The sequence below is a fragment of the Manis javanica genome, chromosome 4, assembly GCF_040802235.1.
Source record: "Manis javanica isolate MJ-LG chromosome 4, MJ_LKY, whole genome shotgun sequence".
Lineage (NCBI taxonomy): Eukaryota > Metazoa > Chordata > Mammalia > Pholidota > Manidae > Manis > Manis javanica.
The window spans coordinates 145,191,714-145,206,324 of record NC_133159.1 but is presented as its reverse complement, the minus strand read 5'-3'; the positions used below and the strand labels follow the sequence as shown (position 1 = coordinate 145,206,324).

Sequence of the window (14,611 nt, the reverse complement as noted above, 5' to 3'; positions counted from 1 at the left end):
CATTCTTAGGGTAAATTGCTTGGAGTGGAATTCCTGGGTCAAATGGTATTTCTATTTTTAGTTTTTTGAGAAACCTCCATACTGCTTTTCACAATGTTGAACTAGTTTACATTCCCATCAGCACTGTAGGAGGGTTCTCCTTTCTCTGCATCCTCTCCAGCATTTGCTGTTCCTAGTCTTTTCTGTGTTGACCATCGTAACTGATGTGAGGTGATTCCTCATTGTGGTTTTAATTTCCTTTCTCTGATGATTAGCGATGTGGAGCATCTTTCCATGTGCCTGTTGGCCATTCAAATTTCTTTGGAGAATTGTCTGTTCATATACTCCTCCCATTTTTTAATAGGGTTGTTTGCTTTTGGGTGTTGAGGCATGTGAGTTATTTATATATTTTGGATGTTAACCCTTATCAGATATATCATTTATAAATATATTCTCCCATACTGTAGGATGCCTTTTTATTCTGCTGATAGTGTCCTTTGTTATACAGAGGCTTTTTGGCATGATGTCATCCCATTTATTCATTTTTTATCTTATTTCCCTTGCCCGAGTAGATGCATTCAGGAAAAAGTCACTCATGTTTATATTTAAGAGATTTTTGCCTATATTTTCTTCTAAGAGTTTTATAATTTCACGACTTACATTCAGGTCTTTAATCCATTTCAAGTTTACTTTTGTGTGTGGAATTAGACAGTAATCCAGTATCATTCTCTTACATGTTGTTGTCCACTTTCGCCAACACCAGTTGTTGAAGAGACTGTCGTTTCCCCATTAGTATATCCATGACTCCTTTATCATGTATTAATTGAGCATATATACTTGAGTTAACATCTGAACTCTATTCTGTTCCACCCATCTGTAGTCTGTTCTTGTGCAAGGACCAAATTGTCATCATTAGTATGGCTTTGTAGTGGAGCTTGAAATTGATGAGCATAATCCCCCCTGCTTTATTCTTCTTTCTCAGGATTGCTTTGGCTATTAGCTATCTTTTGTGGTTCCATATGAATTTTAGAACTATTTGTTACAGTTCATTGAAGAATGCTGTCAGTCTTTTGAAAGGGATTGCATTGAACCCATGGATTGCTTTAGGCAGGATGGCCATTTTGACAATATTAATTCTTCCTACCCAAGAGCATGGGATGAATTTCCATTTATTATCAATCTGTTCAATTTTCTCAAGTGCCTTGTAGTTTTCAGGGTATAGGTCTTTCACTTCCTTGGTTAGGTTTATTCCTAGGTATTTTATTCTTTTTAATGTGATTGTGAATAGAATTGTTTTCCTCATTTTTCTTTCTGCTAATTCATTGTTAGTGTATAGGAATGCAACAGATTTCTGCATATTCATTTTGTATCCTGTAACTTTGCTGTATTCAGATATTAGTTGTAGTAATTTTGGATTGGATTTTTTAGGGTTTTTTATGTACAATATAATGTCATCTGCAAACAGTGACAGTTTAACTTCTTCCTTACCAATCTAGATGCCTTTTATGTCTTTGAGTTGTCTGATTTCCTTGGCTAGGACCTCCAGAACTGTGTTGAATAAAAGTGGGGAAAGTGGGCATCCTTGTCTTGTTCCCGATCTTAGAGGAAACGTTTTCAGCTTTTCACTGTTATGTCTGATGGTGGCTGTGGGTTTGTCATATTTGGCCTTTATTATGTTGAGGTACTTACCCTCTATACCCATTTTGTTAAGAGTTTTTATCATGAATGAATGGTGAATTTTGTCAAATGCTTTTTCAGCATCTATGAAGATGATTATGTGACTTTTGTCCTTTTTATTGATATAGTGAGTGATGTTGATGGATTTTTGAATGTTGTACCATCCTTGCATCCCTGGGATGAATCCCACTTGATCATGATGTTTGATCCTCTTGATGTATTTTTTTATTCTTTTTGCTAATATTTTGTTGAGTATTTTTTCATCTATGTTCATCAGGGATATTTGTCAGTAATTTTCTTTTTTTGTGGTGTCTTTGCCTGATTTTGGTATTAGAGTGTTACTCACTTCATAGAATGAGTTTGGAAGTATTCCCTCCTCTTCTACTTTTTGGAAATCTTTAAGGAGAATGGGTATTATGTCTTCTATAAATGTCTGATAAAATGCAGCAGTGAGCCATCTAGTCCACGGGTTTTGTTCTTGATTAGTTTTTTGACTGTCAATTCAATTTTCTTGCTGGTAATTGATCTGTTCAGATTTTCTGCTTCTTTCTTGGTCAGTTTTGGAATGTTGTATTTTCTAGAAAGTTGTCCATTTATTCTAGGTTATGCAGTTTGTTAGCATGTAATTTTTCATAGTATTCTCTCATAATTCTTTGTGTTTCAGTTTTCTCTGTAGTGATTTTTCCTTTCTCATTTCTGATTCTCTTTATGTGTATAGATCCTCTTTTTTTCTTAATAAGTCTGGCTTGGATTTTATCTATTTTGTGTGTTTTCTCAAAGAACCAGCTCTTGGTTTCACTAATTTTTTCTGTTGTTCTATTCTTCTCAATTTTATTTGTTTTTCTCTGATCTTCATATTGTCCCTTGTACTAACTTTGGGCCTCATTAGTTCTTCTTTTTCCAGTTTCAATAATTGTGAATTCAGAACTTTTTTGGGGATTTTTCTTTCTTTAAATAGGCTCAGATTGCTATATATTTTCCTCTTATAACTGCCTTTGCTGCATCCAGAGAATTTGGGGTGTTGAGCTGTTATTTTAATTTGTCTCCATATATTGCTTGATCTCTGTTTTTATTTGGTCATTGATCCATTGATTATTTAGGAGCATGTTGTTAAGCCTCCATGTGTTTGTGAGCCATTTTGTTTTCTTTGTACAATTTATTTCTAGTTTCATACCTTTGTGATCTGAAAAGTTGGTTGATACAATTGCAGTATTTTTTAATTTCCTGAGGCTCTTTTTTTGGCATAGCATGTGATCTATTCTGGAAAATGTTCCACGTGCACTTGAGAAGAATGTGTATCCTGCTGCTTTTGGTGGAGTGTTCTGTAGATGTCTGTTACATCCATCTGTTCTAGTGTGTTGTTCAGTGTCTTTTTTCTCCTTACTTATTTTCTGTCTGCTTGATATGTCCTTTGGGATGAGTGGTGTGTTGAAGTCTCCTAAAATGAATGCATTGCTTTCTATTTCCCCCTTCAATTCTATTAGTTTTTGTTTCACATATGTAGGTGCTCCTGTGTTGGGTGCATAGATATTTATAGTGGTTATATCGTCTTGTTGGACTGACCCCTTTATCATTATGTAATGTCCTTTCTTTTCTCTTGTTACTTTCTTTGTTTTGAAGTCTATTTTGTCTTATACAAGTCCTGGAACACCTGCTTTTTTCTCTGTATTGTTTGCATGAAATATCTTTTTCCTTCCCTTCACTTTTTGTCTGTGCATGTCTTTGGGTTTGAAATGAGTCTCATGTAAGTAGCATATAGTTGGGTCTTGCTTTTTTATCCATTCTGTAACTGTGTGTCTTTTGATTGGTGCATTTAGTCCATTTACATTTAGGGTGATTGTTGATAGATATGTTCTTACTGCCATTACAGGATTTGGGTTCGTGGTTACTGAAGGTTCAATGGCATCTTCTTTACTATCTGGCAGTCTACCTTACATCACCTATTACGCTATTATAAACATAGTCTGAAGAATCTTTTTTCTCTCCCTTTTTTTTCTTCCTCCTCCACTCTTTATATGTCATGTGTCATATTCTATACTCTTTGTGTATCCCTTAACTGACTTCATGGGTAGCTGATTTAATTTTGTATTTGATTAGTATTTAGTTGGTCTACTTCCTTTGTTGCAGTTTTATTTTCTCTGGTGACAGCTATTGAGTCTTAGACACACCTCCATCTAGAGCATTCCTTTTAAAATACATTATAGAGGTGGTTTCTGGGAAGTAAATTCCCTCAACTTTTGCTTATCTGGTAATTGTTTAATCCCTCCTTCAAATTTAAATGGTAATCTTGCTGGGTAGAGCATTGTTGGTTCTAGGCCCTTCTGTTTCATTGCATTGAATACATCATGCCACTCCCTTCTGGCCTGTAAGGTTTCTGCTGAGAAGTCTAATGATAGCCTGATGAATTTTCCTTTGTAGGTGATCTGACAAGTTATCTTTTAAAGTGATTTGTACTAGATGGATGGATATATAGAATATTTAATAGTGCTGCTGAATACTTTGATGGTGTTTAGAGTCAGCAAACATGTATAGAGAGCATGAACATGTTCTGTATAATTAAATGTTTGATATAGGTTGATACAGGTACATTCTTTCTTTGATATCTGAGAATATTCTTCTTTCTAAGACCAGACCCTCATCATTTTGCTTTTTCCTGTAATACCTTTTCCATCCATTTTGTTCATGATTAATTGGCAGCACATAGTGTCAGAGCTGGAGACACAGAGTATAAACTTAAAATGTAAGTTGTTTTCATCTGTTTTTCACAAATTTGGATCTGCGTATCCCATCCCTTACTATTGTACATGTATCATCCTAGAAAGATATTGTCTGGCAGCTCTGTTCTAGAGTTTGTAGGCTCATCCTTTAGAGGCTAACCTTTGAAATGTCTACATTGTGACAGAACTCCCTGCTGGTTCTAGGTTGAACTGTCATCTTTAATACCTCTGTTTTTGTCTCTCACTGCTAAGTAAAGTTCTTTCTTGCTTTTTTGTTCTTTCATCTTGTGTCCTTGGCATTAGTCTTCCTGTAGGTTATCCTTTCCTTGTTTTTTAATTAGAATAGAACAGAACAGTTGTTTTGTTTTCATTTTTGTATTTCTGCCCTGTTACCTGTCTTTCCTCCAGACTTTTACATGGGTTCTTTCTTTTGTCTCTGCTTCTGATATACTTCTTATGCCATAATATCTTCTTACCCGTTTTTTCCTCCTCATCAACCCTTAGGTATTCTGCATGTACTTTTTTAAATGTCACAACATCTAGGGCCTAGCTGCTTATGTGCTCCCTGACAACCCTGTGTCTGTTCCTTCATTGCACTTTCTGCCCTAGATTAAAATGATCTGCTTTTACTTCTATTAAGTATTCTCAATTTTGTTTTTGGTCACAATCATATCTGCAGTTTTTAACACAATGTGACTCATATAGTATTGTGTGTTTTCTTAATGTTTGCAGAATACTTAATGATCCTTGACTATAGTTCCTGTGTTTGTTTTTCAAGAATACTTTACCCTGTGTTCCAATTTTACTACATGCAGATTGAGCACTTACTAGGGAGGCACTATTCTCTGTACATTTTCTCTTTTAATCCCTGTGCTTATTTCTGAGGTTCATTTTGTCCCCATTATAAGAATTAGGAAACCAAGGCTTCAAGACTTTAGAGACTTTTAGGTTTAAAGATGGTTTATTGACACACAGTCATTGTATTCCTCAGTCTTTTGTGAGTAGCTTGTAATTGCAGGTAAAAGGAATTGGTAATGTGGTAGTTGTGGTTTTGGTGAGCCATCTTTTTCAGACTTGCTTCAGACATTCTTGCTCTTTTTTCCCCTTGGGATATTTACAAATGATTATTTTTTATTTCTCCTTAATAATTAATTTCATTTGATCCAGGGAAGATCACTGAATGATTGCCTACTTACTAATAGTGAAGTAGTTAATAGAAGAACGATGATTTTAAGAACTGTTTTGAGAACTAATTTAGAATTATTTTTCCTAATGTTGTTCATATTTTCAGAGAATTTAGCTGTAGGATTTGGAAGAAAATACGTGTACCTATTCTTTCCTTGTGCACATGTTTTCAAATAACTAAGAAAGAGGTTTAGAATTTCCCTAAAAAGTATCGTAAGAGTAAATAAATCTACTAACCCAGTGATTTCTTCTTAGTAGTAAAATCTGGATTCTGTGATAATTAATGTAGTATTTTGGGCTATTTTTAGGGCTATAGAGCTCATTTTCATTATCTTTCTTTTCATATCTAACTCAAATTAATTTTCTCTTCTTAGCATTTATTACCTCAACCAAGAAAACATATAATATTATAGCCCCTTGCCACATTTAAGCTGGCAGTGTTAAAACCTTCTTTCAATAAGAAAAAGAAGGTACTTTGGTGATTCTTCTTAGAACCACAAACCCCTCTTAAATCTGCATGTACCTCCTTCATTATCCTCTTAACTGGTAGTTAATGATGTAAGGCTTACAGCCATTTTAAGTAGATCTTAGGAGGTCATTGCTTTTGCGAACAGGTTGTTTCCTCAAAAATGTTGAAGAACTGTGTTACTGTCTGAAAATACTTGGATATTTTGCCTGGCTTTTTAAAATGAGAATCCAGTTCTGGCATCAAAGAGCTATTCCTGCAGCTTAGAGCTCCGGTAAGGTGGGAGTTGATTAGCATTGGCCCAAGGTGCAGGCCAAGAACTATTTAGAATGTTGGAATATGGTATGCTGCTGTTCTGAATCAGAAAAAATTATACCTATAGGTGGGTGATAAATTCATTCCTATTTAGCTGTTAAAGTTTTGGTATTGATTAATAAATTGCAATTCTTGTAATTACTGCAATTATTAATTCTAGCATCTTTAAATGAAAGTGAAGTTAGTTGTCTTCCCTCTGCCCAGCAGTTCAAGGTGCCAATTCATGTGAAATGTTTGGGTAGTAATAAAATAATATATATGATTTACTTTAGCTTGCCTTTGGCAAAACCTTGATTAATGAATTGTAGTCTAAACCAAAATATGAAGAGATCACATAAGCTTAAAAGGAAGGTCTAAAACATGTCTTTAATTGGTGACTTTTACTACCAATCTGATCATTTTTGCATTTTAAATAAGTTCTACTTGTCTTTCCACATTTCTGCTTCAGCAAAGAAATTGTGTAGAATAAATTTGGAAGGCAGTTGGTATGATTTTTCTGTGTTCTAATTTAGTTTATTATATAAACAATCATCAGTACTTATTGAGCACCCATTATGTACTCATTACCTAGAAGTATAGAAATAAGAAAATAATTTCTGTCAAGGCTACTACCTATCTTGGTTGGTTCAGGGTCAAATTTTTTATATGCAGATCTACTTGGAGAAAGTTTAGAATTTGAGAAGGCTATTTCTCTGGAGGAACAAAAAGGGTTTCTCTTTCTTCCTTCTTTCCTTCTTTTCTTTCTGTCTTTCTTCCTTTTATGTCATAAATGGAGCGAACAGACAACTTATTTAGGTAAAGGAGACAGTAATGCTATCTCAATTTATGTATCAGACTCCTGGGATTACTCTTCCTATTGCTAAAATTTTTAAATACTCCTTTTAAATAAATTCAGTTATCTGAGTATTTGAAGTAGATACTTCCATTTTAAAAAATGAAAGCTACATGCTTATGTAGAAGTTAATGTATTTTTTAAATTAGTTGCAGTTCTGAAGTAATTTGGTCCTTTGCAAAGGTTGATTCAGCATGAGGTTACAGTGTAGTAACAAATGTACCACATTTGCTACTTGCTTAGAAAAGATAAAATATGTGAAAAAAATTGTCATTACTGCATGAAAATTTTCTTTCTTGTATTATAGTCTTTCCTGATGATTTTGCTATAGAATTTATAAAATGAATTTGGCCTATGGATTATTTAAAATTATGAACCTAAAATTTTGTGTTATTTGAGAAATCCTACAATGGTATAGATGATAGATTAAAAGCATTGGAATAATCTTCTCAAATAACCCAGGTAGCATTCAATTAAATACATGTACTATCATGATTACAGTTATATGGAAACATACAATTATATTTTTTTCTTTTTTCTGTTTTTGATTACCTAACTTTTAAATATTTTTCATACTACAAAATATATTGCTAGCCTAATAAAAACTAGTAATGCAAATTTAAATTATAATTAGTATTGTTAGTGTTTCCATTTTTTAACTTCTTAAGATATGTTATAATCTTGTCACTCAGTTTTTTATAATTACTTTCAGTTCATTAATAATTAATTAGTCCCCTCTAAATGCCAAAAGTGTAAAGTAATCTTGTTGTCCCTTTTGGAAGCCCTGTTCATAAGTTTTGTGGATCATTAAGAGGACTAATCAAACAAGAACTCTCTAGGACAGCATTCCTTGTAAAATGGAGACTAGGTAGAATCAGTGTACTTGACCCCAAGTACATATTGTTGTCCTTTTTGGTTGTCAGCTGTGGCAGATGTAATCATTCCTATGAACTTTTCCTTCTAATTCAGAATAAATTAGAACAGTGTCTCTCTGAAAATCTCAATTTCTCTATCTACTGATGGTTGGTAATGTGTACAAAATGTATATTCCCACCACAGGATTCTTTTTTTCATTTTTATATTTGCTTTCAAAAGAGTTTCACTCTTAGGTCCTTTGAGTAAAAACCACTCTTTTAGGTTTTAGTCATAATGAGCATCAAGGTAGAGTAAGGAATAAGAAGGAAAGATAGAGAAACATCAGCTTTAAGTCCTAGGGGCCCCTTGAAGATCAAGCAAAATGAATATAACTTCAATTAAAGTTTTTGAAGGTAGTAGAATGTATGTTTTCATTTATTTGCCACTTCTTATGACTCTAGTAGTTGTACATATACAAGGCAGATACACATACAGATTTGACAACCTTAATTATCTTCTGGCAAGGAAAAAAGTTTTCCCCCAAATTTTTACTTAAACTACTAAGGAATAAAATAAGAGTGAATTCTTTGAAGGCAGCGGAAATTTAGAAAGCATTGTTTTTGTCTTCCCAGGTCACTTGTCAGTTATTGGAGGACTAAGTTCACTACTGATATCAATCTGTATCTTTTATCATAGTTAACATTATCCTGAAGATGTGTGTGTGTATGTGTTAGGAGCTCAACAAATAATTCTTATTTGCCTATTAAAAAAATATTGAGTGCCTACAACATACCAGGTATTTAAGTGTTAGACTATAGCAATGACAAAATAGACCATAAAACCTGCCCTCAAAGGGCGTATGTTCTAATTGGAGGAAACAACTGATAAATAAAACAGATAAGTAAATTAGTTTTTGTTAAGTGTGAACATTTTATAGCTATTACTGTTTCAAATATTTTGTGCCCACCCTTTCTGAGACCCCAATAGCACATGTGTTGTACCATTTGATATTGTCTTGTAGGTCACTGGCATTCTAATCATTTTTTTGCCCTTTCTTCTCCTTATGATATTGCTCAGTTTTCAAATTTACTGATCTCTGTAGTTTTTAATCTGCTGTTAAATTCTCCAGTGAATGTTTTTAAATTTCAAATATTCTTCATCTCTAGTAGTTCCTTTTTGTACTTTTAGTTTCTATTTCTTTCCTCAATATAGTCATGGTTTTCCTTAAATCCTTGAGATATTTATAGTAGATGTTTTAAAAGCCTTTTCTGCTAATTCCATCATAGAAATCTGTTATTTCTATGGCTTTTTCTGTTGACTTATTTTTATCCTAGTTTTGGGTCAATTTTTCTTGTTTGTTTCTTTTCTTTTCTTTTTGTATGCTAGATACTGTGAACATTATATGGCTAATTGGATTCTGTTGTCTTCCTTTAGAAGAAGTTTGTTTTGTTTTGTTTGATATTTTCAAAGATTTTTTTTAAAACCTTTGTTGGGCAAGTCTGAAGTAGCCTTTACTCTAGAGTTAGTGTTTCCCCTACTAGTTAAGTGTGACCCTCTGAGTCTATGAATGCTTCCAATGTTCCTCCTGCTTGGGTTCCTCATACATTGACAATGTCTGGAAAGTGACTGTGGGCAGCAAGCCAGGACAGTGGAAGGGTTTACTGTGTTTGCTTTCTAAATATTACTTTAGTTCCTTGGAGGAAAAAAAAAAGCTCCTTGGAGGAAAAAAAAAAGCACATGTAAAATCTAACCATGACCATGTTTGGAGCTTATCAGTGATTTTTTAATATAACCTTCGATGAATGAGGAAAGAAAGATGGTCATGTTTTCATGGTGCTCCTATTATCTATCGCACTGGAAATCCTACTCTGCCTCCTCTGTTATTTATTGACTTTGTTACTTATAATATTTTTTATCATCTTTCATTTATTTAAAAAATATTGACTATGTAAGTAGTTGCCATATTGACAGGATGGAATCAGACATGGATCCTGCTATTAGGATGTTTACAGTGTAGCTAGGAGAGAATACGTATATAGAATCTTTAAATCTAAGACAGAGATTAAAAATTAAGAAAAATGAGTACAGATAAAAGTGGTGTGGGAAGCCAAAAAGACATGTCTCAGTTATTTACAGTTTTATATGTTAGATTTAAGCAGCCTACTTAATGGGAAACTCCAAAACAAAAATTATGATTTTTAAAGCCTCTTTTATGTTAATGTAAGTTTAGTTTTCATTCCATTTTAGATAAAATGTATTTGTCTTCAAAGTTTTGTCTTATGTGATGATTATTTTCTAGCAACTGAATTAGGAAATTAAAGTGCTTTGGAAGTTACATTAGAATGAACTAAATGCCCAGAACAGAAGTCTGAGGTTTTATAGACTTGTTTGATTTAACTCTCAGTGGAGGAATCAGACATCATTGATCTGGAGAAACGCTACTGGTTGCTGAAAGCTCAGTCCCGGACTGGACGATTTGATTTAGAGACTTTTGGCCCATTGGTTTCACCACCTATTCATCCATCTCTATGTGAAGGTAAGAGTCATTCTATATTCTACAAATGTTCTTAGGTAAACACACCTGAGCCCATCTCTTATTTCTAACCACTACATCTTAACTCTTAAAGAGTGTAATGTAAGAGGTATGCAGGTTTCTTGCAAATAGTATAGTGGAAAAAAACTGAAATGGGAATTAAGATTATAGTCTTGAGCTTCCTATTCTACCTATGAACTTGTATAAATCAGTTTAGCTCTCTGCACCTGAATATTCTCATGAGTTTGACCAAGTCAGTGGTTTTGAAGCTGAACCTAAGGCGCCTCAGTGAGGCAATGAGACGCCTCCAGTGAAGTGTGTCAGCAGCTGTTGCAGGGAATAAGGTGGTGGCCACTAAGTGGACAGAGCTCCTGGTTTCCACACTAATCCCACCTCTTTCTCAGCTCGAGTGCCTCTACTTTTGCTTTTTCATGAGAAGGTTCCACTGCTGTCTCACCTCCTCCCCTGAAAAAAAGAGATTAAAAAACCAGAAACCACTGGACTAGACCATCTTTGAGATCCCTGCTAGCCCTGAATTTCTCATTGCTGTAACTTTTTTTTTTTAATTAGGAATACAAAGAGTAATTGTAAGTGATACCACAAAAACCATATTAGCAATCTGACTACTTGGGTTCTATGTCTGGTTCTGACCTTTTTAAACTTACTTCTGGCAAATCACTTAACCCCTTCTGAGCTTTAGTTTTATATTCTTTAAACTGAGGGCTCAGAATTAGATTCTTGAAATAAAGACTGTATTCTTCAGATTCCTAGAGTACTTCAGATATACTTATTAGGAGAGCCAGAGTAGATAGGGGTTTGGGCTTCCACCTTTTTCAACAGCACAGTTGTAATTTACCTGTTTTTAATTAGATTGATAAATCATTTCATTTGAAAAAATTATTTCTAAATTTTACAAAAGTTTGAAAACGACAGGGATTATAAATTCCCTTTAATTTCTGAAACTTAAAATATTCATTTATGAAAGATTATGTAGTACAAAGAAGACTAGAGTTTCTTTCTTTTGTAGTAAAAGTGCTTTATGGGAGCTTATTATTAACACCACAGTATATTTTTGAGTATATATTTCAACTTTTCTCATTCCTTTTCCTTTTCAGTCTTTCTAAGTAAGGATAATTGTAATTTCGGACCTTTTTTCCCACAGTTCTTAGTTTTTTTAAATTAATCTTTACTTTTTATATCTTATAGTCATTTTTAGCTGTTAGAATTGACATAAGATAGAGACTTATAGACAAACATAACCAAACACTAAATGTTAGTAATGTACTTTCTGTTACAATCTTAAGTTTTAGTTATAATTATACTAGGGAAAAAAACAAATGCTTCCTCAGACAGTGGAAAGTACAGATAAACATTTTTCTTTCTTTCTTTCTTTCTTTTTGTTAAATTTGGCCAGTTTGGGGGAAAGAGTCATTTCTCTTTCATAAATATGTCATTATTAACATTAGGAAGTTTGTTGACTCTGTTTATGGTGTTTTTTTCCTATTTTACAGGTTTGTTTAATGCTTTTGATGAAAATCGTGACAATCACATAGATTTCAAGGAGATATCCTGTGGATTATCAGCCTGTTGCAGGGGTCCCTTGGCTGAAAGACAAAAATGTAAGTGTGTTAAACATTGCCACAAAATTTGCAGACCGTGCAGAAAAAAAGTTAGCGTTCATCCATGTGCATTGAAGTTTGAATTTACATTACTGTCACATTGGCAAATAACAGCCTTATGTTGAAGTTTTACTGAGGTGAATCTAAGGATTCAGTTGTCTGTTCTTTTTTACTAGAAAGTAGTTTTAGATCTTTGTTATTAATAATTGGGTTGATTTTCCTGATGAACTTGCAGTTCATGATAAATGAACTACAGGTCATAAATATATCTGAAAATGTTTAGAAAATATTTTCAATAATCTATGTGGAGAATTCTATGTCTTGCATAATCTGAAGTACAACTCAGTTTCTGTCACTTGTGTACATTAATATTTAATTAGAAAAATGAAATTTATTATCAAAACAGTTTTATTAAATACTAAAATGTTCTTTTTAACCTAGCTAAAATGTTATTATAGCATTATTTATAAGTATAAGTATATTACATTATTAAATCTTAACCATATTTGAGAAAATGCAGCAGTTTACATTTAATTGGGACCTAATTCTAATATATTTACTAGGGTCATTATCTCTGTGTCTTTCTAAAATACAACTGCACAAATGTTGCCTCTTTTGGGTGTGCTATTTATATTTTGATCAACTGTAGTAATATTGTACTATGATGCACTCAGTTGATTTAATAGCATAATTATTATGGGAATATATGAAATAGATAATTATTTAACTTTAGAAATTCAATTTTTTTTTTCTTACCTGATGATACTCCATGACTCTAACCTGGCTTTATGATAGATTTTTTTTTCCCCCATGAAAGTCCTACTAAGAAGGAGGCTGAAATCTCTGCTTTTCAATTTAGTTTAATAATTGCCCCCAATTTTTTTTTTTTCTATTTTGCTGGTGGACTAATGGAAGTTAACAAACTAAGATTCATTTGTTTGGAGTTAATTAGCAAAGTACTGATATTTCTAGTTCTTAGCATTTGTATACAAACTTCATTGGAGAATTGAAATTGTTCTTTGGCAAAAAATAGGGCATGCATTAATTACTTTGGAGAGGAAGAGTGGAAGCTGACTATGTGCCAGCTTGTTATTCGTTCATGTAGGTGGGATATTTTCAGCAATATAAGAATCAGCTCTACAGTGCTCAGTTTTAAATATGAGAAATTAATTCAAGGGTTTGAATTATCTCCTCAAAACCTGTGAGGTATTGTAATATTTATTGTATAGTAACTTGGCTGCCTTTTTTTTTCTACTTCGCAAGGAATTTAGGTGAAACGCCTTTTTTTTTCTACTTCGCAAGGAATTTAGGTGAAACATAGGGCTCCCCAACCTGGGCAATGATTTAGAGGAAGAGATTTATGAAGTGAGTGTATAAAGTAAGTTCAGAGGTCAGTAGTGACATGATAGCCTGCTCCAGATGAGAACTTAATCCAGAGTATACTTGCTTGACAAATTTAGTAATTTTAATAGGACTGCTTCTAGCAAAATGTATTATACTTCAGAATATAAAAGTAATTTCCCTCCTTAAGAGTTTCTTGTCTTTAGTTTGCTTTAAGGTGTTTGATATTGACCGTGATGGAGTTCTCTCCAGGGTTGAACTTAGAGACATGGTCATTGCACTTTTAGAGGTCTGGAAGGACAACCGCACTGATGATATTCCAGTAAGTTCTAGTTGTGTACATCTTGTGGACTGTAAACTTCTAATAGGAAAATGGAGTGGAGAATTTTTCTAAAAAGAGAAAAGGATGTGTTATTACTTCTAGTTGCTGTATTATGCTACTCAAAATAAGTGTAAAATTGGAAAGAGAATTTGCTAATAAAATTTAATAGAACTTACTGTGTAAAGTAGGAGTGAAACTACAGGAAAATTGTCTCATTTTTAAAGCAAATATAAGAATATATTTATATATTGGTAATTTAAAAAATAATTGATCAAAATATAGTATACTTTGGCCGCTGAATAATAAAAATGATGTCTTTTCTAATTATTCCTTTGAATTTCTGATTTTAAAGGAGTTACATATGGATCTATCTGACATTGTAGAAAGCATATTGAATGCACGTGACACCACAAAGGTGAGTCTAGCTAGGATTAGTTTATCCTTTTCTAAAAATACCATGTACTCTGAATTAGAATATATAGTTTAAATATATAGTTGAATCTTTTCTGAATCATTCCCACCAAGTGCTTATTTGGACCTGTGGCTATACCTCCTAGTTGTCTCTAAAGAGAGCCCATTCCAGCTTTAAACAACTCCATTAAGTGTTTTATGACTGTATTTTATAAGCTATGCCTTTTGTAAAAATTAAGTAGACACAGCCCTTGTCATCTCTAGCTTATAATCTTTATTTCTCCCATTTTAATAAGTTTTGGTAAAGCTAAAGAAGCCACACATGAAAGAATACATATTGTATGATTCCATTTATAAGA

General features: G+C 33.2%; 1 protein-coding gene across 5 annotated transcripts in view; it reads left to right on the top strand.

Annotated features, from left to right (window-relative positions):
* Nucleotides 1–14,611, top strand: part of USP32 (ubiquitin specific peptidase 32) — a 234,431-nt gene that overhangs the window by 125,892 nt on the left and 93,928 nt on the right. For all 5 annotated transcript variants that reach the window (XM_073235293.1, XM_073235294.1, XM_073235292.1 and 2 more), the window contains exons 6-9: nucleotides 10,431–10,562; nucleotides 12,071–12,178; nucleotides 13,726–13,841; nucleotides 14,194–14,256. In XM_073235293.1, the coding sequence (XP_073091394.1) occupies nucleotides 10,431–10,562; nucleotides 12,071–12,178; nucleotides 13,726–13,841; nucleotides 14,194–14,256 (419 nt within the window). The remainder of the gene's footprint in view (nucleotides 1–10,430; nucleotides 10,563–12,070; nucleotides 12,179–13,725; nucleotides 13,842–14,193; nucleotides 14,257–14,611) is intronic.